Source organism: Dromiciops gliroides, chromosome 1, assembly GCF_019393635.1.
Source record: "Dromiciops gliroides isolate mDroGli1 chromosome 1, mDroGli1.pri, whole genome shotgun sequence".
Classification (NCBI taxonomy): Eukaryota; Metazoa; Chordata; class Mammalia; order Microbiotheria; family Microbiotheriidae; genus Dromiciops; species Dromiciops gliroides.
In genome coordinates this window covers 55,566,452-55,588,805 of record NC_057861.1, presented here as the reverse complement: position 1 = coordinate 55,588,805, position 22,354 = coordinate 55,566,452, and the positions used below count along the sequence as shown (strand labels likewise).

The following is a 22,354-nucleotide window of genomic DNA, read 5'->3' as shown; positions in this document are numbered from 1 at the left end:
ACAGTTAGTGTAAATAATGATCCAGCAAAGAGGACTGAGAAGGAGCAGTCAGGCAGGTTAAGTAGGAAGAGAATCAAGTTGAGAAGATAGTGTCAAGAAAACCCAGAAAGGAGAGGGTATTCAGAAGAAGGTGGTCAACAATGTCAGATTCTACATAGGTCAAGGAAGAAGACTGAGACACATGTGTACAGGAGGGATCCTGAGATCAATACAATGAGATAAGCTCACCTGGTGGCTTTGTATATTTTAGCCGAGTGCACCTCCCCCAGGTATAAGGTTGGGGGATTTGGCAATTCCATCCCGAAGGCACTAGATGTGGTCACTTTGGAGACTACTTATGATGAGGTCAGATGCTAAATTTCAAGGGACTGAGAAGTGAATGGTATCGAACTAACACAAACTGATCCAACTATTAGAAGTGAAGCCGTCGGGGCAGCTAGATGGCTCAGTGGATAGAGCACTGGCCCTGGATTCAGGAGTACCTGAGTTCAAATCCGCCCTCAGACACAACACTTACTAGCTGTGTGACCCTGGGCAAGTCACTTAACCCCAAGTGCCTCACTCAAACAAACAAACAAACAGAAGTGAAGCCATTGACTGGGGAAAATATCTGCATCAAATATCTCTGCTAAAGGTCATATTCAAGATATGTAGGGAGCAAAAGCAAATATATTAGACTAAGCTCCATTCCCCCCAACAGATGCATGGCCAATTAATCAACAGGTTTATTGAGTGTTTCCTAGGTGCCAGGCACAGTGATAAGTGCTGGGAATATTACAGTTCTCAAAAGAATTACAAACCTTTTAGCAACTATGGGAGATACTGCTCCAAATCATGAATAATAACAGACTTGCAGATCAAAAGAACTCTGAGTGAAGTGAACAGAATCAGAGGATGCGGAAGCAATGGATGCAGACAGCTTTTTTCTAGGAGTGTGGCTATGAAGGGAAAGAGACATTTAGGATTGTAACTTGAAAGGATGGTAGGGTACATTGAAGGCTTTTTTTTTTAAGGATGGGAGCCACCAGGACACATATGTAGACAATAGGAAAGCAACTAGTAGATAGGAAGAGATTGAAGGGATATTAGTGAGAGTATTGGACAGAAATATATGGATTTTTATAAATTTAAGTAATTACTTTTCCCCAGTTACATCTAAAAACAATTTTTACCATTCACTGGGTTTTTTAAAGTTTTGAGTTTCAAATTCTATCCCTCTCTCCCTCCCCTCCTTCCTCCCTGACATGGTAAGCAATCTGATATAAGTTGTATATGTGTAATTATGTAAAATATTTCCAAAAGATGTGGTTTTAATCCCAGCCTTGCTATTCATCAGTCATTTAAGTTACCTGGTCCTCAGTTTCTTTATTTGTCCATTGAGGAGTTTGACCAGATACATAAAGTTGCTTCCAGTCTTATGACACTTGTTGTATGGCCCGGAACAAGTCCATCTCTACGATGGGGAGAATGAGCCCTATTCTCCCTACTTCCTAGGGCTATGATGAGTTAGTTGCAAGTAGGAAGCCAATACTTGGACCTTGGGTACAGGGAAGCTCACAGCCCCTGCTTACTGCTTTCCTGGCCTCTCTGTCCCCTCCCAGCCCTGCAGATGGATATCACCAACCTGTACAACCTCAAGTTTCAGCCACCAGTTCTGGCTGCAGAGTCAGGCATCCGGAGCCCCGAGGGCAGTCCCCTGCACTGTGCTGCCCCCACAGCCGCTGCTCCAGGGCTCTCCAAGAAGAGAGAAGAATTGGGAGAATTGAGCAGGGCCACTGTGCGGCTGCTGGAAGAACTAGACAAAGAGAGGTAAGATGAGGCCCCTCAAGAGTCTTGACCAATATGAAGAATCCAGGAATCAGGAGATCTGGGTTTGAGTCCTGATTCTCCCACTAACACGCTTCCTCTCTCTGAGCCTCCTTGCTGTGTGACCTTAAATAGGTCACATACCTTCTCCAGGCCTTAGTCTCTCCATTCAGGCAATGTGAGTGGGCAACACAAACCCTGTCCCTCTGACTGTTATCATGGGGAATGTGCCAGAGGTCTTTGAGAGAAAGAGGTGTTCAATCCCCTTGCTCTTTGTCTCTTCTTCTTCCTCTGGCCTTAGAGGGTGGGAGTGAGTTGGGAACCTCTCTGGAGTTTGTAGAACCTTTGCATCAATCTAGAACACCACAGGGACCATTTTTCTCTTTAATTTTTGGTCCAACCTTCCTCCCCACCTCAGTATCTGACTTTATTTGCCTTGAGCCCTTTTTTTTTTTTTTTTGGCAGGGCAATTGGGGTTAAGTGACTTGCCCAGGGTCACACAGCTAGTAAGTGTCAAGTGTCTGAGGTCGGATTTGAACTCAGGTCCTCCTGAATCCAGGGCCAGTGCTTTATCCACTCACTGCACCACCTAGCTGCCCCTTTGCCTTGTGTCTTATTTCTTGTCTCTCTGCCTCATTTCTCCTCTGCCATGAGTTTTCTGCCAAGTCAATTCCATTCAACCCACCATCGTTTTTTTACATGTGTTTATTGGTGCCCCAAAACTGGTGTTTGGAGGGGCAGCTAGGTGGCGCAGTGGATAGAGCACTGGCCCTGGAGTCAGGAGTACCTGAGTTCAAATGTGGCCTCAGACACCTGACACTTACTAGCTGTGTGACCCTGGGCAAGTCACTTAACCCCAATTGTCTCACCAAAATAAATAAATTAATAAATTAAAAACTGGTGTTTGAAGATATTTAAACAAGACAAGATCTCAGACCTTGGGTGTTGTTCACAGAGCCTTTGGCATGGAGTCAAGAGACTCCATTCCTTTACTAGTCACATGACCCTGAGCAAGTCATTTCTCATCCCTGAGCCTTAGTTTCTTTATCTACTAAATTAAATTAATGACTCTGGATGAAAACTCGATTCCTCTCAGGCTTGTTGAAAGGAAAGTCCTTTGCAAATCACGATAGGAATAGAGAAGAGAGCTGAGGTTGTTACTGGGATTAGAGAGGGAGAGAACTGTGATGACATCCTCTCAACAATGCCTCCCCCCCCCCCCCCCCCCCCCCCCCGCCCCATCTGCCGCCAGGTGCTTCCTGCTGGCAGAGATTGAGAAGGAGGAACAAGAGAAACTCTGGTACTATGCACAGCTCCAGGGCTTGTCCCAGAGGCTGGATGAGCTGCCTCGGTCAGAAACGGTAAGGGGGAATGGGACAAGGTGGAGGGAGTTGGGGAAGGGGCTTGTGTGGCCTGGGATTGTTCACTTGTCATCTCTGGGAGGGAGGAGAGTCTCCCTATAGCCCTATGGTTCGCCCTTACCAGCACCCCAGTTTTGGGGGCAGTTTTAATTCTATTTTATTTTATTTTTCACTTTTTGAATGATCTTCCTCCCCCAACCCATCCCTCCACCCAATGAAAAGGCAAGAAAATCAAAACCTCTTACAATATGCATAGTCATGCAAAATAAATGCCCACAGTATCCATAACCAAAAAAAAAAATAATGAAAGAGAAGAAAAAACGCTTTGAGTCCATCAGCTCTCTATCTGGAGGTGGATAACACATCATGAGTCCTTTCAAACTGTGGCTGGTCATTGTGCTGATCAGACTTGGCTGTCCTAGTTAATTATCTATCTCTACAATATCACTGTTACTTTAGACATTGTTCTCCTGATTCTGCTCACTTCACTCGGCATCACTTCGCACCAGTCTTCCAAGGTTTCCAACCATCCCCTTCATAATTTCTTACAGTATAATAGTATTCCATCACATTCCTATGCCATAATTTGTTCAGCTATTCCCCAGTTGATGGGCATCCCCTTAATTTCCATTTCTTTGCCATAACAAAAAGAATTACTATAAATATTTTTGCACACATGGGTCCCTTCCCTCTTTTTTTTTTTAAATCTCTTTGGGGGTATAGACTTAGTAGCAGAATTCCTGGGTCAAAGGGCATACCCCGTTTAATAGCTTTGAAGGCATAATTCCAAACTGCTTTTCAGAATAGTTGGACGCGGCTCCACCAAAGGTATATTAAAGAACCCATTTTCCCATAGACCGTGCAGCGTTTGTCATTTTCCTTTTTTTGTTATATTCCTTCCAGTTTTCCATGCAGACAGACTTGATTCGGCAGCAGCTGGAATTCGAAGCTCAGCATATCCGAGCGCTGATGGAAGAACGATTCGGGACCTCAGATGAGATGGTGCAGAGGGCTCAGGTGGGGACCAGGGACCCGACACTAGAAAGACCTCTCTTCACCCTTATAAAACCACACACCTCCAGGGAGAGCTTTGGGCTAAGGACTAGAAGTAGAGAGAGGGCTAGGCCCGAAGAGAGGGCACAGAGCCAAGAACTGGGGCTGGGCTGAGGGCTAGGACGGAGCCAGGGATGGAGGCAAAGACTGGACTGAGGGCAGTGATGGAGGGAGGAGCTGGGGTGGAGCCTCGCCTGAGGTCCCAGTCATGGACTGGGGACAGACTGGGGGCTAGGCGTGGAGCCAGGGGGCGGAGCGCGGGTTGGGCTCATGCTTGCTTGGAGACGGACCCTAGCCCAATGTTTTAACCCTGTAGATCCGAGCCTCTCGCCTGGAGCAGATTGAGAAGGAGCTTGCAGAAGCCCAGGCTCAGACCCAGACTCGGGAGCGGGCGCAGCCACAGCCAGAGCACCAGGTACTTAGAGGTGGTGACATCTGAGCTCAGGAGACCCCCGCCTCACTTCCCCACTCCAGTTTGGTCACCAGTATGCTCTGGGTGGTCCTGAGCCCTTGGGAGGTGGAGATGGGGCAGTGGGGGGGTAGGCTAGCCCCCAAACAGTTCCCTCCCATCTTCCCTAGAGGATAACCTGACTAAGAGGGAGGTGCAAATGGATGAGGTCTAATGGTGGAATTCTTGGCATCGTGAGGGCGGGGAGGAAAGGAGAGACCCTTTGGGTTAGGAATTGTAGGGCTGCAGGCTACGACCACATCAAGTTGGTGCGGCCTCCTTGCCCTGTGAAAGATGTGTGCGCGTATGTGGATAAAATACAATTTGATAAGCATGTTTAAGTGCCTACTGTCTGCCAGGCGCTGAGCTAGTCTTTGGGGATACAAAGGCAAACATGAAACAGCCTTTGTCCTCATAGAGCTTACACTCTACTGGGGGGAAACACCATGAACTCAACATGTAAGTAAGCAGGAAATAATACAAAGTTGTTTTTTGAGAAGCCAGTCATAACAACTGAGGAAATCAGGAAAAGGCAGCCTATGGGAGGTGTTGCTTGAGCCAGACCCTCAAGGGGACTTCGGGTTCCAGGAGCAGAGGGTGGTAAGGAGAGCGGGGAAGGTAGGAAGGACTGGAAAGTCTTGGGGGACAACCTGTGCGAAGGCACCCAGGAAGGGGGTGGGATGGATGGGGAGCCGGGAGTGGGTGAATTTGACTGCAGTGTTTATGAGGGGGAATCATAGGAAGTCTATAAATATAACTTGAAACCAGATTGCAACGTACTTTAAATGCCAAACAGAAATGTACATTTTCTCCTGGAGTCTACAGGAAATCGCTGAAGTTTTTTGAACAGGGGAATGACAGGGTCAGATGTGCGCTTCTGCAGGGGTGTGGTGAAGGCAGCTAGAAAATGAGAGCCGAGTTGTTAAATGTTAGTTTACACCCCTAAAATCGGCAGCTCCTACCAATCAGGGCTTGACCGATTGTTTTGTTGAGTGTCTAGGCTTAAGAAAGTGTTAGTAATTAAATAATTCATCTTAAAATTCTGACTGTGGGTACATTTTTCTTCTTCTGGAGAGCCAATTGTTAAAATATTTACCAGCACGTCCCTGGCTTTAGGAACACAGTTTGGCTGCTTACAGGGAGAAGCTGAGGCTGGTGGATCACCTGAGCTCAAGAGTTCTGAGTGACAGTAAGAGCTAAGGCTGATGAGGTATCTGCCCTAAATCTAGCACCAATATAGTGAGCCCCATGAATACAGAGGGGGTGAGAGGGACAGACCCATCTAGGTCAGAAACAGGGCAGGTTAAAGCTTCCCTGTCAGCCAGTAGTAGGATTGGCCAGACTGAACTTCTAGCCTGGACAACATAGGGAAACTGCATATAGATATAGGTGTATTGTGTATACATGTATGTATATATAATAAATGCTGTGGTTGAATCATTTTCATTTGTATCTGACTTTTTGTGACCCCATGTGGGCATTTCTTGGCGAAGATACTGGATAGTTTGCCATTTTCTTCTCCAGATCATTTTACAAATGAGGAAAGTGAGGCAAACAGGGTGAAGTGACTCGCCTTAAGGTCACATGGCTCATAAGTAATTTGAACTCATGAAAATGAGTCTTCCAGTCTCTAGGTCTGACACTTTCTCCACTGTGTTACCTAGCTTCCCCTATGTATAATATATAATTATATATATGTATACATCTTCATCTATGATTTGGCAGCTGTATGAAGAGAGGTGGAAGGCAAGGAGTCCAATTAGGGGCTATTGGGATAGTTCAGGAGAGGTGATAATAGCCCAGAATGGAGTCATGCCTTCTATGAGTGAAGATGGACATGAGAGATATTAAAAAGGGACACTCAACAACTGGTTGAGTGTGAGGGATGAGGGAGAGTCAAGAGTTTAAGATGATTCACAGGTTACAAACATGGGTGACTGAAGGGATAATGGCGCCCTTGATAGAAATGGGGAAGCTAAGAGGAGGGTGTTGTTTTTTGTTGGGGCAGACAATGAAGTCCCTTTTGGACAGGTTAAGTTTCAGTTGTCAATGGGACACTGAGGAAGAGATGTCCATTGGGCAGTTAGTTGGTGATGCTGGTCTGTATCCCTCAGGAGGGGGATGAGGGCTGGGTACATAGATTTGGGAGTCCTCTGTGTAGAAGTGATAACTGAACCCATGGGATCTGATATGATAAGAGAGAGACAGCAACAGAAGGAGAGAGGAGACAGAGACAGAGAGATAAGAGAGAGACAGGAAAGAGAAAGACAGGAGTAGAGAGGAGACAGAGACAGAAGAGAAAGAGAGACAGAGAGGGAGAGAAACAGGAGGGAGAGAGGGAAAGAGACAGGAGACAGAGAGAGACAGCAGAGAAACAGAGAGGAGGGAGAGAAAGACAGAGAGAGACAGAGAGAGAGACAGAGGGTGGAGAGACAGGAGACAGAGAAAAACAGGAGAGAGGAGACAGAGAGACAGAGGGAGGGACAAAGACAGAGACAGAGATAAGAGACAGGAAAGAGAAAGACGAGAGAGAGAGAGAGAGAGAGAGAGAGAGAGAGAGAGAGAGAGAGAGAAAGACAGAAAAAAAAAATAGTGCCCAGGACAGAGTTCTGTGGCATACCCATGTTGGAGAGCAGTCCATGAAACCTAAGCCCCCTTCTTCCCGCAGACCCTCCTAGGAGCCAAGCCAACAGTAACAGAGGGTGATGGGGACGCAGAAGTCCCCACACACCCAGAGGATGGGAGCAGCCAACTCAGTAACAGCAAGGTGAGTTGAAAACCAGGCCCCTGCTCCCAAGAGCTGGGACAAGGAAAGCTTGGGTTGAGTAGGGGGGTGTGGGCTAGGTTGGTCTGGGGATGGATGGGTTGTGATCCTATCTAGGTAGGAATGAAGAGAAGGACTTAGGGATCTAGGAGGTGATAGAGAACAAGAGTTCCCATCTGAGACTGACCACGCTTCTCCCTGCCGTAGGTGGAGGTGGTGTTCTGGTTACTGTCCATGCTGGCCACGAGGGATAAGGAGGACATGGCGCGGACCCTCCTGGCCATGTCGAGCTCCCAAGAGAGTTGTGTGGCCATGCGCCGCTCGGGCTGCCTGCCGCTGCTGCTGCAGATCCTCCATGACGCCGACCGTGAGGCGGGCCCTGCCGAGGGGGCCAAGGATGCCCGTATGCGGGCCAATGCGGCCCTACACAACATCATCTTCTCCCAGCCGGACGAGGGCCAGGCCAAGAAGGAGATGCGAGTGCTGCATGTGCTGGAGCAGATCCGATCCTACTCTGAGACCTGCTGGGACTGGCTTGGCATGCAGGGCCAAGATGGGGGCCAGGGCCCTGAGGGGGGTGCTGGTGAGTGAGTGGGGCCTAGAAGGGGAGGTACCTGTTGCAAAGAGCCAAGACACCAGGGTTCTCATCCTGTCCTTGTCACTGGCTTGGCCTTCCTTGGACACCCCCTTCCTGTGTGACCATGGGCAAGAGCCTCCATTTTCTCATCCACTAAATGGGGATAATAATACTTGCCCTGTCCTCCTTGTAAGATCACTTTGGGGAAAGCACTTTGCAAGCCTTCCTGTGCTGTAGAAATGTCAGAAATTATAATTACTATTGACTAGTATGATTGTGCAGGAACCACTTCATCTCTACAGGCCTCGGTTTCTACACCTGCCTCTGGGCATTGGGTGACCTTCTCCTTCCTCCTCCTCTCCCCCCAGGGCCTGTACCTATTGAGCCACAGATCTGCCAGGCCACATGTGCAGTGATGAAACTCTCCTTTGATGAGGAATACCGCCGGGCCATGAATGAACTTGGTAGGTATAAAGGGAGGGAGGGAAGGAGGGAGGGAGAAGAGCAGATTCACTGCTGGGTGCTGGGAGAGACTCCAGGGAGATCTGTCAGCTTTTCTTTGAGAGAGGCCTTGCTACATGCTTGGTGCAGGGGAAGGGGTGGAGGGAAGGAGGCCACAAGGAAGGACCGGGCTCCTCTTCTTGGATTCGGTGGATGACACCCATCCTCACCTACACTCCCGTGGAAAGATCACTTTAAGTACTAGGCATACAGAGAAAGAACTATGAGAAATTTGAATAGGGAGAGAACATTTTCACCCATATGGTAGAGGAAGTAGATTCAGGAGAACCCTAACCAGGGTAGAGTAGAAGGGGCTTTGTCCCAGGGGGCCAAATTTAGAGGGTGCTGACATTACCAGTAGTCTCTTAGCCAAGCAGAAATAAGAGATTAGAACCAGTAGATCAATAAGCATTTATTAAAATTCTTGTGAGCTAGGTGCTGTGTGAGGTGTACAAAGAATGAAATAATCCCTACTCACAAGGAGAGACCAGATGTGAGAGAGAGAGAGAGAGCTATATCTCTCCATCTATAGAGATAGATATATACATATCTATAGATACACTCACATATATAGATATATAGGCTAACTATAAAGTTAATAAAATGCAAATTGAAGCAATGCCTTTAAACCCAAGGTAGTTTGGGAGGGAGGGAGGAGAGAGGGCACTAGCTGTTGGGAGAAGGAGTCGGGAAAGGCTTCCTGCAGAAGACAGTGCCTGAGCTACCTCCTAAAGGAAAAAACTGCCTTTACAAGGCCAAGGGAAGAATGGCCACCCTGAAGGCACAGAGAAAGAAGATGGAGTGTTACGTGTGAGGGACAGACAAGACCAGTGCAGCTCTGGATCTCAAAGTGGCGGATTTTAGGAGGAAATGTAAGAAATTCAGTTTGAGATATGTTGAGTCAGAGATGTCTCCAGGACATTTGGTTTGAAATGTTCAGTAGACAGTGGGTGATGCACAAATGAAGCTCAGATGAGAGAGGAGCGCTGGATATAGACACATACACACATATATGTATGTGTTTTATAGATGACACATTGTATAACTGCATATTTGCATATATGTATATGGATAGCTAGATAACACAGTGAATAAAGGCCTAGAGTCAGGAAGGCTCATCTTCCTGAGTTCAAATCCAGCCTCAGACACTTACTAGCTGTACGACTCGGGCAAATCACTTCACCTTGTTTATCTCTGTTTCCTCATATATAAAATGAGCTGGGGAAGGAAATGACAAACCACTCCAGTCTCTTTGCCAAGAAAACCCCAAATGGGATCACAAAGAGTCAGACACCACTGAAAAATGATTAAACAACAACTTATGATTATATAATTGTATATATACACATATGTATATCTAGTACACTGTATAACTGTAACATATATAGGTGATATACATGTATATGTATATTACATACATATATATATGTATACATACATATAGCTAAGTGTTGTCATGGATAGAGTACTGGATCTGGAGTTAAGAAAACCTGAGTTCAAATCCAATCTCAGATATTTACTAGATTTGTGACTCTGGGCAAGTCACTTAACACCTATCTATCTCAGTTTCCTCATCTGTAAAATATGGATAATAATAAAACCTACCTCCCAGAGTTGTTGTGAGTATCAATTGAGATAATAATTGTAAAGCATTTAGCCTGAAAGTAAGTATCATATAAATGTTGGCTATTATATGTATAGACATATGTGTATATAGACATATACAAACATATATATATGTATACATGTCATTTGCGTTGTGATGATGGTTAAATCATGCATCCTGATGAGATTTCCAAGAGATAGGACGCAGAGTTGAAGTTCTCAGCCTCATGTCCTGGGACCCTTCTCTCACTAATGTTTTTAAATGAATGAAGTAAAACAGAGTATTTAAAAAGGAAACCCAGGGGTAGCTAGGTGGCGCAGTGGATAAAGCACCAGCCCTGGATTCAGGAGTACCTGAGTTCAAATCCAGCCTCAGACACTTGACACTTACTAGTTGTGTGACCCTGGGCAAGTCACTTAACCCCCATTGCCCTGCAAAAAAAAAAACAAAAACAAAAAAAAAGGAAACCCATTACTTTAAAATAGTTTTTAATTTAAAGAAAAGTTCCTGGACCCTGGGTTAAGAACCCCTGAATTAGAGGGAGAAATGAAGAGGGAGGAAGGCATGTCCAAAACGAAACTCATTCTCTTTCCCCAAAAACTCTCTCCTCTTCCTAATTTCCACCGTTCTCCTGGTCACCCCAACTCCCAAACTAGGTGTCAGCCTCGACTCCTTACTCTCTCTTACCCCCATATCCAATTTGTTGCCAACTCCTGCCAATGTTACTTTGATAACATCTCCCCCTTCTCTCCTCTGAACCAGTCTGCTGAGGGTCCTCGTAGACCACTGTAGGAGCCTGCTGTTGGGTCTGCTTCTCCTCACTCTGGTCCATTCTCCACTCAGTTGGTAAAGGGATTTTCTTGACTGTGTCACCCCCTTACTCAAACAATTACAGTGGCTCCCTGTTACCTCCAGGATTAAATATATAATCCTCTCTCTCTCTCTCTCTCTCTCTCTCTCTCTCTCTCTCTCTCTCTCTCTCTCTCTCTCACACACACACACACACACACACACACCCCTTTCCAGAATTCTTTCACCTTACATTCCCACCCCACCACATACTCTTCAATCCAGTGACACAAGCCTCCTTTCTGTTCTTAGAATAAAACACTCCAGGGCATCTAGGTGGCACAGTAGATAGAGCACCGGCCCTGGATTCAGGAGGACCTGAGTTCAAATCTAGCCTCAGACACTTAACACTTACTAGCTGTGTGACCCTGGGCAAGTCACTTAACCCCAATTGCCTGACCAAAAAAAAAAAAAAAAGAAGAAGAATAAAACACTCCACCTCTCAACTCTGAGCATTTTCACTGGTCATTCCCCTTGCCTGTAATGCTTTCCTTTCTCACCTTTGCCTCCAGCTTTCCCTGACTTCCTTCAAGTTTCAGCTAAAATCCCAAATTCCGTTGTTGTTAAGTAATTTTTTCAATCATGTCTGACTCTTTGTGAACCCATTTTGGGGTTTTCTTAGCAAAGATACTAGAGTTATTTACCATTTCCTTCTCCAGATGATTTTACATATGAGGAAAATGAGGCAAACAGGGGTAAGTGATTTGCCCAGGGTCACATAGCTAGAAAGTGTCTGAGGCCAGATTCCCCCTTAATCCCACTGCTTTACCTCTGTTGATTATCTAGGTTTTCTCCTGTACAGTTTGTTTGTTCATAGTTATTTGTGCTCTCCTTGAGAGCAGGAACTTTTACCTTTCTTTGTATTCGAAACTCTTAGTACAGTGCCTGGCACATAGTAGGCACTTAGGAAATGTCTATTGGCTGACTGACCAGGACAGGGCCTTGGGGCATCCCTGCAGTTAAGGGGCATGATATGAATGCTGAGCCAACAAAGAATATCGAGAAGTCAGATAGGGAGGAGGAGAACTAGGAGTGAGTTGTGTTACAAAAACCCAGAGAGGAGAGGGTGGGCGGTATTGTCAAATGTGGGAGGACAAGGCCTGAGGAAAGGCTGGCCAGTCTGGCAATTGAGAAATCACTGTAAATTTGGAGAGAACAGTTTTAGTGCAGTCTTGAAGTCAGAAGCCAGACTGAGGACAAAGGGTTGAGAAAAGAGATGAGAGGAAGGGAAGGTGGCATATGTAGATAGTTTTCTTAGGAATGGGAGGAAAGGTAGAGGAAGATAGTTTGAGGAGATGATTGGGAGAAGTGGAGGTTTTTTAAGGATGAGGGAGGCTCAGGCGTGTTTGAAAGCAGTAAGGAAGGAGTCTAATAATAGGGAAAGGATGAAGATTAGAGAGACTTGGAGGAATGATTGACGGGGCGCCATCTGATGGACCAGACTCTCAGAGAGGACAGGAGCAAGCACATTTGTGGAGGGATTGGTCTTAGCAAGGAGAAGTTAGATACACACCAGGAGAAAGGAGGAGAGTGTGGGAGATGTCGAGGGGTTTGGAAATGAAGAGAATGGAGGAAAAGGGAACTCAGGTCAAATGGTCTCAGTTTTTTCAGGAAAGCCAAAGCAAAGTCTTCAGCTGGGGTAGGAGATGGGGAGGAGGTGGAGAAGGTTTGAGGAGGGAAGAGAAGGTCTGGAATAACTTCTGTGGGGAATGAAACAGAGAATTGAAGAGGGAGGAAGAATTGCTGTAGCAAACACTCAACTGAGTCCTATATAACATTCTTTTTTCTTTTTTTTTTTTTTGGCGGGGCAAAGTGACTTGCCCAGGGTCACACAGCTAGTAAGTGTCAAGTGTCTGAGGTCGAATTTGAACTCAGGTACTCCTGAATCCTGGGCCTGTGCTTTATCCATTGTGCCACCTAGCTGCCCCATCCTGTATAACATTCATTGGGAACATACCCAGTTGGTGTGACAGCAGTAGGATCAGAGGGAAGTCAGTTTGGGGGCAAGATGATGAACCAATCTTGGACATGCCAAATCTGAGAGGTGGGCAGGGCCTGCAGAGGATGGGGTCCAGCAGGCAGTGACATATGATACTTTGCACCCTAGTGGGATCTCAGACATCATTAAGGGGAGGTTAGATGTCGGGGATGTGGAGAGTTGGTTCCTGCTCAGCTACTCAATGGCTATGCCTCAGTGTCCTTAGACATCCCTTCTGCTCTGGGATTCTATGGTTATGGATAGGAGGGGAGATAAAGTTGTTTTGCCCCTAGGCTGGCAGGCACCATGACTGATGTATGATGTGGGGTTGCTATGGACATCTTGAGGGGTGGTTCCCATAGCCTACAATGGTCTTTATGAAGAAATGGGGTGAGAAACATCTGTGGGCATAACTACGTTACCGTGTCACAGTATTTTTGTTGGGGGATTTAAAAATATAGGCGTGGGGTCTGTGTTGAAAACCTGTAGCTATTTCTGCCTCAGCTTTGGACTGATGAAAAATGTAGCAGTTAGGAGTCAGGATGGGTTTTCCTTGAGACAAGACAGTGGTGAGAAGGAGGAATTCAGGCTAGGCCAAGTATGCAACGATGGAAGCAAGAGAAATAGAAGGGGCACTCCTCCCCCCCTACACATCCTGGGGGACAATCAATGAAGGTAGATTAAGGCAAAAAGGAAGAATAGTACAATAGAAACAGGAAAGGTTAAAGGTGCAATTTTATTATTAGTAGTAGTATTTTGCTGGGCAATGAGGGTTAAGTGACTTGCCCAGGTTCACACAGCTAGTAAGTGTCAAGTGTCTGAGGCTGGATTTGAACTCAGGTACTCCTGAATCCAGGGCCAGTGCTTTATCCACTGCGCCACCTAGCTGCCCTGCAATTTTATTATTAATTAGCTGTGTGACCTTGGACAAGTGGCTTATTAACCTGAGTCTCAGTTTCCTGATCTGTAAAATGAAGATACTAATACTTGTACAATGCTGCTGAAGTTCTAAGCCCTCAGACTTAGACCAAGCTCTGGTGGAGGCTACTAAGAGGGGATGTGTAATATAAGGGGAAGAGCCCTGTACTTAGAGTTGGGAGTCCTGGGTTTGAATCTTGGCTCTGACACTTGCTAGCTGTGTGACCCTAGGTAAGTCACTTAACCTGAGCTACAGTTTCTTCTTTTATAGAAGACTAACAATACTCATGCTCCTCACCTCAAGGAAGGATATAAAGGAAAGTGCTTTGTAACTCTAAAAGCATTGTAGAACTGTAAGAAGTTATTATTACTATTAAGGCCTGGTGGAACCACCTTCGACTGTTGCCTGGGTTTAGCCCAGTTAAGTACATAGACACTTATCACCAGAGGGCTGGACATCACGGGAAGAATTTTTCCCTTAGGTGTCTTTTTTTTTTTTTTTTTTTTTTGCGGGGCAATGGGAGTTAAGTGACTTGCCCAGGGTCACACAGCTAGTAAGTGTCAAGTGTCTGAGGCTGGATTTGAACCCAGGGCTGGTGCTTTATCCACTGCGCCACCTAGCTGCTCCTGCTTAGGTGTCTTTTGAGGCACAGAGAGCCTGGGGTCTTCACTGTTGGCCTGAGATCTACCACATAAGACCTATGATGATGGAAGCCCAGGGGTTTTTTGGGGGAGTGTTCTATTTTTTTTCTTTTTTCTTTTGAAATTTTATAATTTACATATATTTTGGAAAATAAAATTCTATTCAAAGCAATAAAAAATAAAAGGAAAAGAAAGAAAGAAAATTTTAGAATTTTATTTTCCCCCAATTGCATGTAAAAACAATTTTAAACATCAATTTTTAAAAATTTGTGTCAAAATTTTCTTCCTTGCTGCCTCCTCACCCCACCTCCCTTTAAGAAGGCAAGCAATTTGTGAACTGATCCAACCATTCTGGAGAGCAATTTGGAATTATGCCCAAAGGGCGATAAAGCTGTGCATACCCTTTGACCCAGCAATTCCACTTTTAGGTCTTTTTCCCAAAGAAATCATGGAAAGGGGAAAGGGACCCACATGTACAAAAATATTTATAGCTGCTCTTTACGTGGTAGCAAGGAATTGGAAGTTGAGGGGGTGCCCATCAATTGGGGAATGGCTGGACAAGTTGTGGTATATGAATACAATGGAATACTATTGTGCTGTAAGAAATGATGAGCAGGAGGAGTTCAGAGAAACCTGGAGGGTCTTAAGTGAGCTGATGATGAGTGAGATGAGCAGAACCAGAAGAACATTGTACACAGTATCATCAACATTGAGTGTTGACCTACTGTGATGGACTATATTCTTCTCACCAATGCAATGGTACAGAAGAGTTCCAGGGAACTCATGATAGAAGAGGATCTCCAAATCCAAGGAAAAAAAAAAAAAAAGAACTGTGGAGTATAGATGCTGATTGAACCATACTATTTCTTTTGTTTTGGGTGCTGTTGGTTTTTTTTTTCTATTTTGAGGTTTTGCATTACTGCCCTGATTTTTTCTCTTATAACAGGATTAATGCAGAAATAGGATTAATGTTATTATGGATATATGTGTGTGTAGATATATATATGTATATGTATATAGATATATAGATATAACCTATATCAGATTACCTGCTGTCTAGGGGAGGAGGGAGGGAGGGGAGGGAGGGAGGGAGAAAAATCTGAAATTATAAAGCTTGTATAAACAAAAGTTGAGAACTATCTTTACATGTAACGGAAAAAATAAAATACCTTATATGTAAAAAAAAAAAAAAAAAAAGAAGGCAAGCAATTTAATATGTTATACTTGTGGGGGCAGCTAGGTGGCACAGTGAATAAAGCACCAGCCCTGGATTCAGGAGTACTTGAGTTCAAATCTGGCCTCAGACACTTGACAACTACTAGCTGTGTGACCCTGGGCAAGTCACTTAACCCTCATTGCCCCACAAAAAAAAAAGTTATACTTGTGTAGTCATGCAAAACATTTCCATATTAGTCAGGTTGTGAAAGAAAACAGACAAAAAACTCAAGAAAAATAAAATTTTTAAAATTGTGCTTCAATCTGTATTCAGACACCATCAGTTATTTCTTTGGGGATGGATAGCATTTTTCATCATAAGTCCTTTAGAGTTGTCTTGGATCATTGTATTGCTGAGAATAGCCTAGCGATTCATCGTGCAATATTGCTGTTACTTTGTACACAGTACATTTCACTTTGCATCAGCTCATGTAAGTCTTTCCAGGTTTTTCTGAGAGCATCCTGCTCATCATTTCTTATAGATCAATAGTGTTCCATTATAATCACATACCGCAATATGTTCAGCCATTGAGGAGCATCCAGGGTGTTCTATTTTTTGTTTTTGTTTTTTAAGTAATGAAGATAAGGGAAGGCAGAGATGGAATGGGACAGTGGAAAAAGCCCTGGACTAGGAGTCAAGATGCCTGGGTTTGATCCCAGTTCTGTATGACCTTGATCAAGTTACTTTTCTGGGCCTCAGTTTCCTAATCTATAAAATGGGAATAATTACCTCTGCATACTTCAGAAGCCCATTAGATTGTAAGTTCCTCAAGGGCAGGGACTGTCTTTTGCCTCTTTTTGTATCTCCAGCACTTAGCACAGTGCCTGGCACATAGAAGGTGCTTAATGAATGTTTATTGATTGATTTTCTGGTGATTTTCTTACCTTGATGTGGAGATGACTCTGGGCTCTCAGAGCTGTCAGTATATTTGGCTAAGCTCCCATCCAGGGATGTTCTGAGGAAGGCAGTTTTGTAGATGGAAGCTCCCTATTGGACCTGCTATTATCCTCAGTGAGGAAAACGCCTGCTGAGACTGTGAGGCCTCAGATGGGGCTGTGATGGCTCTTGTCTTGCAGGTGGGCTGCAGGCTGTGGCCGAGTTGCTGCAGGTGGATTATGAGATGCATAAGATGACCAATGACCCCCTGAATCTGGCCCTACGGCGATACGCAGGCATGGCCCTCACCAACCTCACCTTTGGCGATGTCGTCAACAAGGTGGGTGGGGGTGCTGGGGTGGGGGGGGGGGATGCCTGCCCTTTTTCTTTTGCCCCCCCCACTCCCAACCCAGGACTCCACTATTGAGAGGAGGTATGAAAAGATAATTTTGGAGAGTTTGAATTCCTTCTACCTCTGCCAAAGGCTAGGGGCACCTCTTGGGACTTCCTCCTGGGTACCACGGATGGTTTAGAACTTGTTCTGAAAAGCCAATCAGCTCTGCAACTTTGGGCAAATCCTTTCCCTGTCTGAGCCTCGATTTCCTCATCTATAAAATGAGGGGGTTGCATGAGATGGTCTCTAATGTCTCCAGGTCACCTCCAACATTCCACATACTATGCTCATTCAGTAAACTGTAAGCTCCCTGAAGGCAGGGTCTTTTATTTTTGTCTTTCTATCCCCACTACCTAACAGTGGCTGGAACTTAGTAGACTCAAGTGTCTGCTTGTTGAGTTGAATCTCTTCTTGAATTCTATGGCTCTTTCCATCTTTGAAGGCAGCTATCGCTACTTGGTCTGGGGTTTGGGGTACCTTTCCATGTCCCCTTTTCCCTATAAACTAAATTAGTTCCAAACTTTCTACCCTCTATTTTATGGAGGTTCAGACAGGGGAGGTCACATAGAGCCAGGATGAGACCCTAGGGTACTCCTCTTTGAGACTGGGTATCTAGAGGACCCTACCCTTGCAGGTGAATTAGATCCCTGGGTGCACATAGATGGGACAAGCCAAAGATAATGGAAGGAGATGGTCTGAGACTGGACTTTTCCTTGATGTCTAAGTAAGTCATCCATTGAAACACCCTTTTTCTTTCATTGGCAGGCCACACTGTGTGCCCGGCGGGGCTGTATGCAGGCCATTGTGGCCCAGTTAGCCTCAGACAGTGAGGAACTCCACCAGGTAGGTTGTTTAAACTCTCAAAAAGAGAGCATGGGGGTGGGGCAGCTAGGTGGTACAGTGGATAGAGCACCGGCCCTGGATTCAGGAGGACCCGAGTTCAAATCTGGCCTCAGACACTTGGCAATTTACTAGCTGTGTGACCCTGGGCAAGTCACTTAACCCCAATTGCCTCACCAAAAGAGAGAGAGAGAGAGAGAGAGAGAGAGAGAGAGAGAGAGAGAGAGAGAGAGCATGGGATGAGTCCAAAGCCAGAATCCAAGAGAAGGCAATGGGGTAGCTGTGGGTATTGTGGAATGGGACTGGACAGTGTCTGGGCGAACAAGGTGGTGGTGGGGGGGGGCAGAGGATGTTAGTGCTAGGCCCTATCCTTGTACTTAGAACTCTTTTTGGACCAGGTCTCCAGTTCCCTTGGCATCTTGATCACCCTTCTCTGGAAGGGCTCCAGTTTGTCAATGTTCTTCCTTAAATGGGTACCAAGAACTCAGCATAATATTGTAAACTCTTGTCAGGGATTAGCTATTAACTCCCACTTATTCTAGACACTACTCCTATGCTTGCATTAGCTTTTTTAACTGCTAGTTCATATTGTTGACTCATATTAAGCTTGCAGTCCACCTAGATCCCCAAGTCTTCTTTTAAAAAAAGTATTCTAAATTTAGGGCCATGAATAAAAACTAACATTTTAATATATAAACAAGAATTTAAAAAAACCTTCAAAATTTATTCTATTTAGTTTTTCCGCTAAAAAGTATAGGCCCACTTACTAGCTGTAATCCCAATTGCCTCCACTTAATCCCAATTGCCTCCCAAAAAAAATATAGGACCCAGGTATTTTTTTTTAATTTAATTAGAGGGGCAGCTAGGTGATGCAGTGGATAGAGCACCAACCCTGGAGTCAGGAGGACCTGAGTTCAAATCTGGCCTCAGACACTTAACACTAGCTGTGTAACCCTGGGCAAGTCACTAAACCCTCACTGCCCTGCAAAATAAATAAATGAATGAATGAATGAATAAATAAATAAATAAATAAATAATCTAATTAGCCACATTTTCTCCATCTTGTTTTTGCACCATTAATTTTTTCCTTTAACACAGAAGCCTAGGACTTTTCCTTTTTGAATATTCATCCTTCTCTATCCTTCTTCTCCAGGTGGTGTCCAGCATCCTTCGTAACTTGTCCTGGAGGGCAGATATCAACAGCAAGAAGGTCCTTCGGGAGGTGGGCAGTATGACTGGGCTCATGCAGTGTGCCCTTCGAGCCACCAAGGTGAGCCCCAGACCAGCTAGGTGGCACAGTGGATAGAGCACTGGGCCTGGAGTCAGGAAGATCTGAGTTCAAATCCAGCCTCAGGGGCAGCTAGGTGGTGAAGTGGATAGAGCACCGGCCCTGGAATCAGGAGTACCTGAGTTCAAATCCGGCCTCAGACACTTAACACTTACTAGCTGTATGACCTTGGGCAAGTCACTTAACCCCAATTGCCTCACTAAAAAAAAAAAATGCAAATCCAGCCTCAGATATTCACTAGCTATGTGACCCTGGGCAATTCAATTAACTTCTGCTTGCCTCAGTTTCTTCAACTGTAAAATGGGGACTGGCTTGTAGGGGTGTTGTGAGGATCAAATGAGTGCCTATTTGTAAAGCACTTACCACAGTGCCTGGCACATAGTGAGTACTATATAAATGTTTATTCCCATGGTGACTTGTCTGACATGACCTAGCTGCTTATGCCATCTGCTCAGGGTATTCACTCCCCACCTCCAAGCTTCAAGGGATCATCCAGGCACTGAGGGAAAGGTGAGAGCAAAAGAGTCTAACATGAGGGCCCCTTTTTAATGCCAAAATTTTCACACACACCCCCAGCTACACACACACACACACACACACTCGAGTCTCTGATGACTCATAAAATAATGTCTTTGAATGGATTAACATTTTATGGATCACAACAGCATCTCCATATATTTTTAAAAGTTATGCTTTATGTATAAGACAGATGGGAATCCAGTGACCTGAGGCATCCCTGGTGCCAAACCCAACCTAAGTCTCTTTCTAACACAGTCTCATTCATCAGCCCATCAAGGTATTCATTTTTCTCAGTGATCACAGGGTACACTAACTTAAAAAGTGTGTGTCTTGGGGGAGGAGGGTCAGTGGCCTTGGTCTCTCTGTCACCTCCCTCTCCAATTTCTACGTCATTGTCACCATCGGCTCTCCCCCAGTCTCAGCATTATGGGATGGTAGGGCTAGAAGATATCACAGGTTGAAAAAGGCCATCCCAGACCTAAGGCAAGAAGGAGCTTCCGAGGCTCTCTTGTCCAGCTATGTAGTGATGAGCTTTTGGGAACTTAACGGAGGTTCTGTGAAACCTTTTCCAGAATGAGGACCCCTTCTGGGTGATGGAAAGTTCCATCCCCCTTCCCTGCTTCCTCAAACACAGCGGTAGCTACGCTCTGAGTATCTGCACAGAAAAATACATGACAAAAAAGCAACTGTGAGTTCTGTAAGGTTTTTGAACAGATGTGCATTTTATTAAACACAACAGCAACAACATACATTTGAGAAATAAGAATATTCTGAGATGTGCGAGACACATTATTTATTCAGCCTGCAGAAGAAATTCATGCTTGTATATGACACTGCATGTTTTGTTCGTGCTAATTAAAGATAAAAAAGAGTGTCTGGCATACGTGAATTAAATTGCATATACATGTATGTATGTGTTTATGTATTACACATATATATTCATACATACACATATATACACATACTTATATCCCCCTCCCTTTGCAATAGATAATCCTGGGGTCCCTAGTTTGGGAGCCACTGATCTAGTCAAACTTCCTTATTTTACAGATGAGGAAACAAGGGCTCAGAGGGAGGAAAATATTTGTCCAAGGTCACCCAGCTAGCTGTGGCAGAGTGGGATGGGGATGTGGGTCTTGGTCTTCCCTGTCCCCAGCTCCTAGTACTGCATCACTCTGACCTCCTGCTTACCATCTACTCCTATCATAACACAAACATTTGGGGGGCAGCTAGGTGGCGCAGTGGATAAAGCACCAGCCCTGGATTCAGGAGGACCTGAATTCAAATTCGGCCTCAGACACTTGACACTTTAATGGCAGAGACCATGATTTTTGCCTTTCTTTTTATCCCCGGCACTTAGCACGGTGCCTGACACAGAGTGAACCCTTGATAAAATGTCTTGATGATAATGAAGAGGAGGACTACCGTTTTTGCCCTCAAGGAGTTTCTATGATCATCTCTGTCCCTTCTTTCATCCGTTTCTGCCACCCCCAACCTCTTCTTCCATCCCCATCTCTCCAAGTCAAACATTCTTGATTAAAGAAGACACAAAGGCATGCACAGCAAGAGAGAAAGGCATAGAGCAAGAAAAAGGATAAATAAGAATCCATTCTAGGGAAGTAGGGGTTGGGAGTGGTAGGGAAGGAGCCATGAATCTTTGGTCCCAGGAGCAGGGAGTGGGACTGGAGGTTAGTGTGGCTCGGAGCAGATAGGCTTGGGTGTGAACAAGCTGGTACAGACAGTCTCAAAGGAGGGAGGTGGTAGACAAAGATGAACAGGGAAAGGCTTCATTCCTCCACCTCCTCCACTCTTTCCCAGGAGTCCACGCTGAAGAGTGTCCTCAGTGCCCTATGGAACCTGTCAGCTCACAGCACAGAGAACAAGGCCGCCATATGCTTAGTGGATGGAGCCCTGGGCTTCCTGGTCAGCACCCTCACCTATAAGTGCCAGAGCAACTCGCTAGCCATCATCGAGAGCGGAGGGGGCATCCTCCGGAATGTGTCCAGCCTCATTGCCACCCGGGAGGATTACAGGTCAGCCAGATCTCTCCCTCTACTCTTAGTATCCAATGTATCCCTACACCATCTGGCTCTAAAGTACAGTGAATCCCTCCTGGTTTGGAAACAAATGCTAACATTGCTTAGAAATGGTTTTTATGGGCAGCTAGGTGGTGCAGTGGATAAAGCACTGGACCTGGATTCAGGAGGACCTGAGTTCAAATTCAACATCAGACTCTTGACACTTACTAGCTGTGTGACCCTGGGCAAGTCACTTAACCCTCATTGCCCTGCAAAAAAAAAAAAATTAGTTTTTATTCTCTCAGGTGGGCTGCCCCTTCAGTCTGGCTCCCATTCCATAGCTGCCTGGGTGATATCATAAGAGTGGCTGAGATGAAAGGGACCTCAGAGGACAGCTTGCTCAATCCATCCCCTCTGACAGCACATCCACCCTCTGGTCTATGCATGGAGGCCTCCAGGGAAGAGGGTGATGGCTCCCTTCTGACACTGACCCTTCCGCCTATATTGTCCTCTGCCCTGGGTCCAGGCAGAAAAAAAAAAGCAGACTTCTCTTCCTCCTTCAATCACTGAGGCTGTTTAGCATTTAGACAGAGCTTTATGCTCTAGAGGGCTATTTTCACAAAACCTCCTCCTTCCTAAGCCATTCTCATGGTCATTGTGCCCTGGGGAGGTCATCCAGTCCGGTCCCCTTAGAGACCCA

At 45.4% G+C, this 22,354-nt stretch overlaps 1 protein-coding gene across 2 annotated transcripts in view; it reads left to right on the top strand.

Annotated features, from left to right (window-relative positions):
* Positions 1 to 22,354, top strand: part of APC2 (APC regulator of WNT signaling pathway 2) — a 57,227-nt gene that overhangs the window by 23,091 nt on the left and 11,782 nt on the right. For both annotated transcript variants that reach the window (XM_043978499.1, XM_043978500.1), the window contains exons 4-14: positions 1,602 to 1,809; positions 3,059 to 3,167; positions 4,071 to 4,184; positions 4,537 to 4,635; positions 7,337 to 7,435; positions 7,640 to 8,015; positions 8,378 to 8,473; positions 16,796 to 16,935; positions 17,755 to 17,832; positions 18,983 to 19,099; positions 21,455 to 21,669. In XM_043978499.1, the coding sequence (XP_043834434.1) occupies positions 1,602 to 1,809; positions 3,059 to 3,167; positions 4,071 to 4,184; positions 4,537 to 4,635; positions 7,337 to 7,435; positions 7,640 to 8,015; positions 8,378 to 8,473; positions 16,796 to 16,935; positions 17,755 to 17,832; positions 18,983 to 19,099; positions 21,455 to 21,669 (1,651 nt within the window). The remainder of the gene's footprint in view (positions 1 to 1,601; positions 1,810 to 3,058; positions 3,168 to 4,070; positions 4,185 to 4,536; positions 4,636 to 7,336; positions 7,436 to 7,639; positions 8,016 to 8,377; positions 8,474 to 16,795; positions 16,936 to 17,754; positions 17,833 to 18,982; positions 19,100 to 21,454; positions 21,670 to 22,354) is intronic.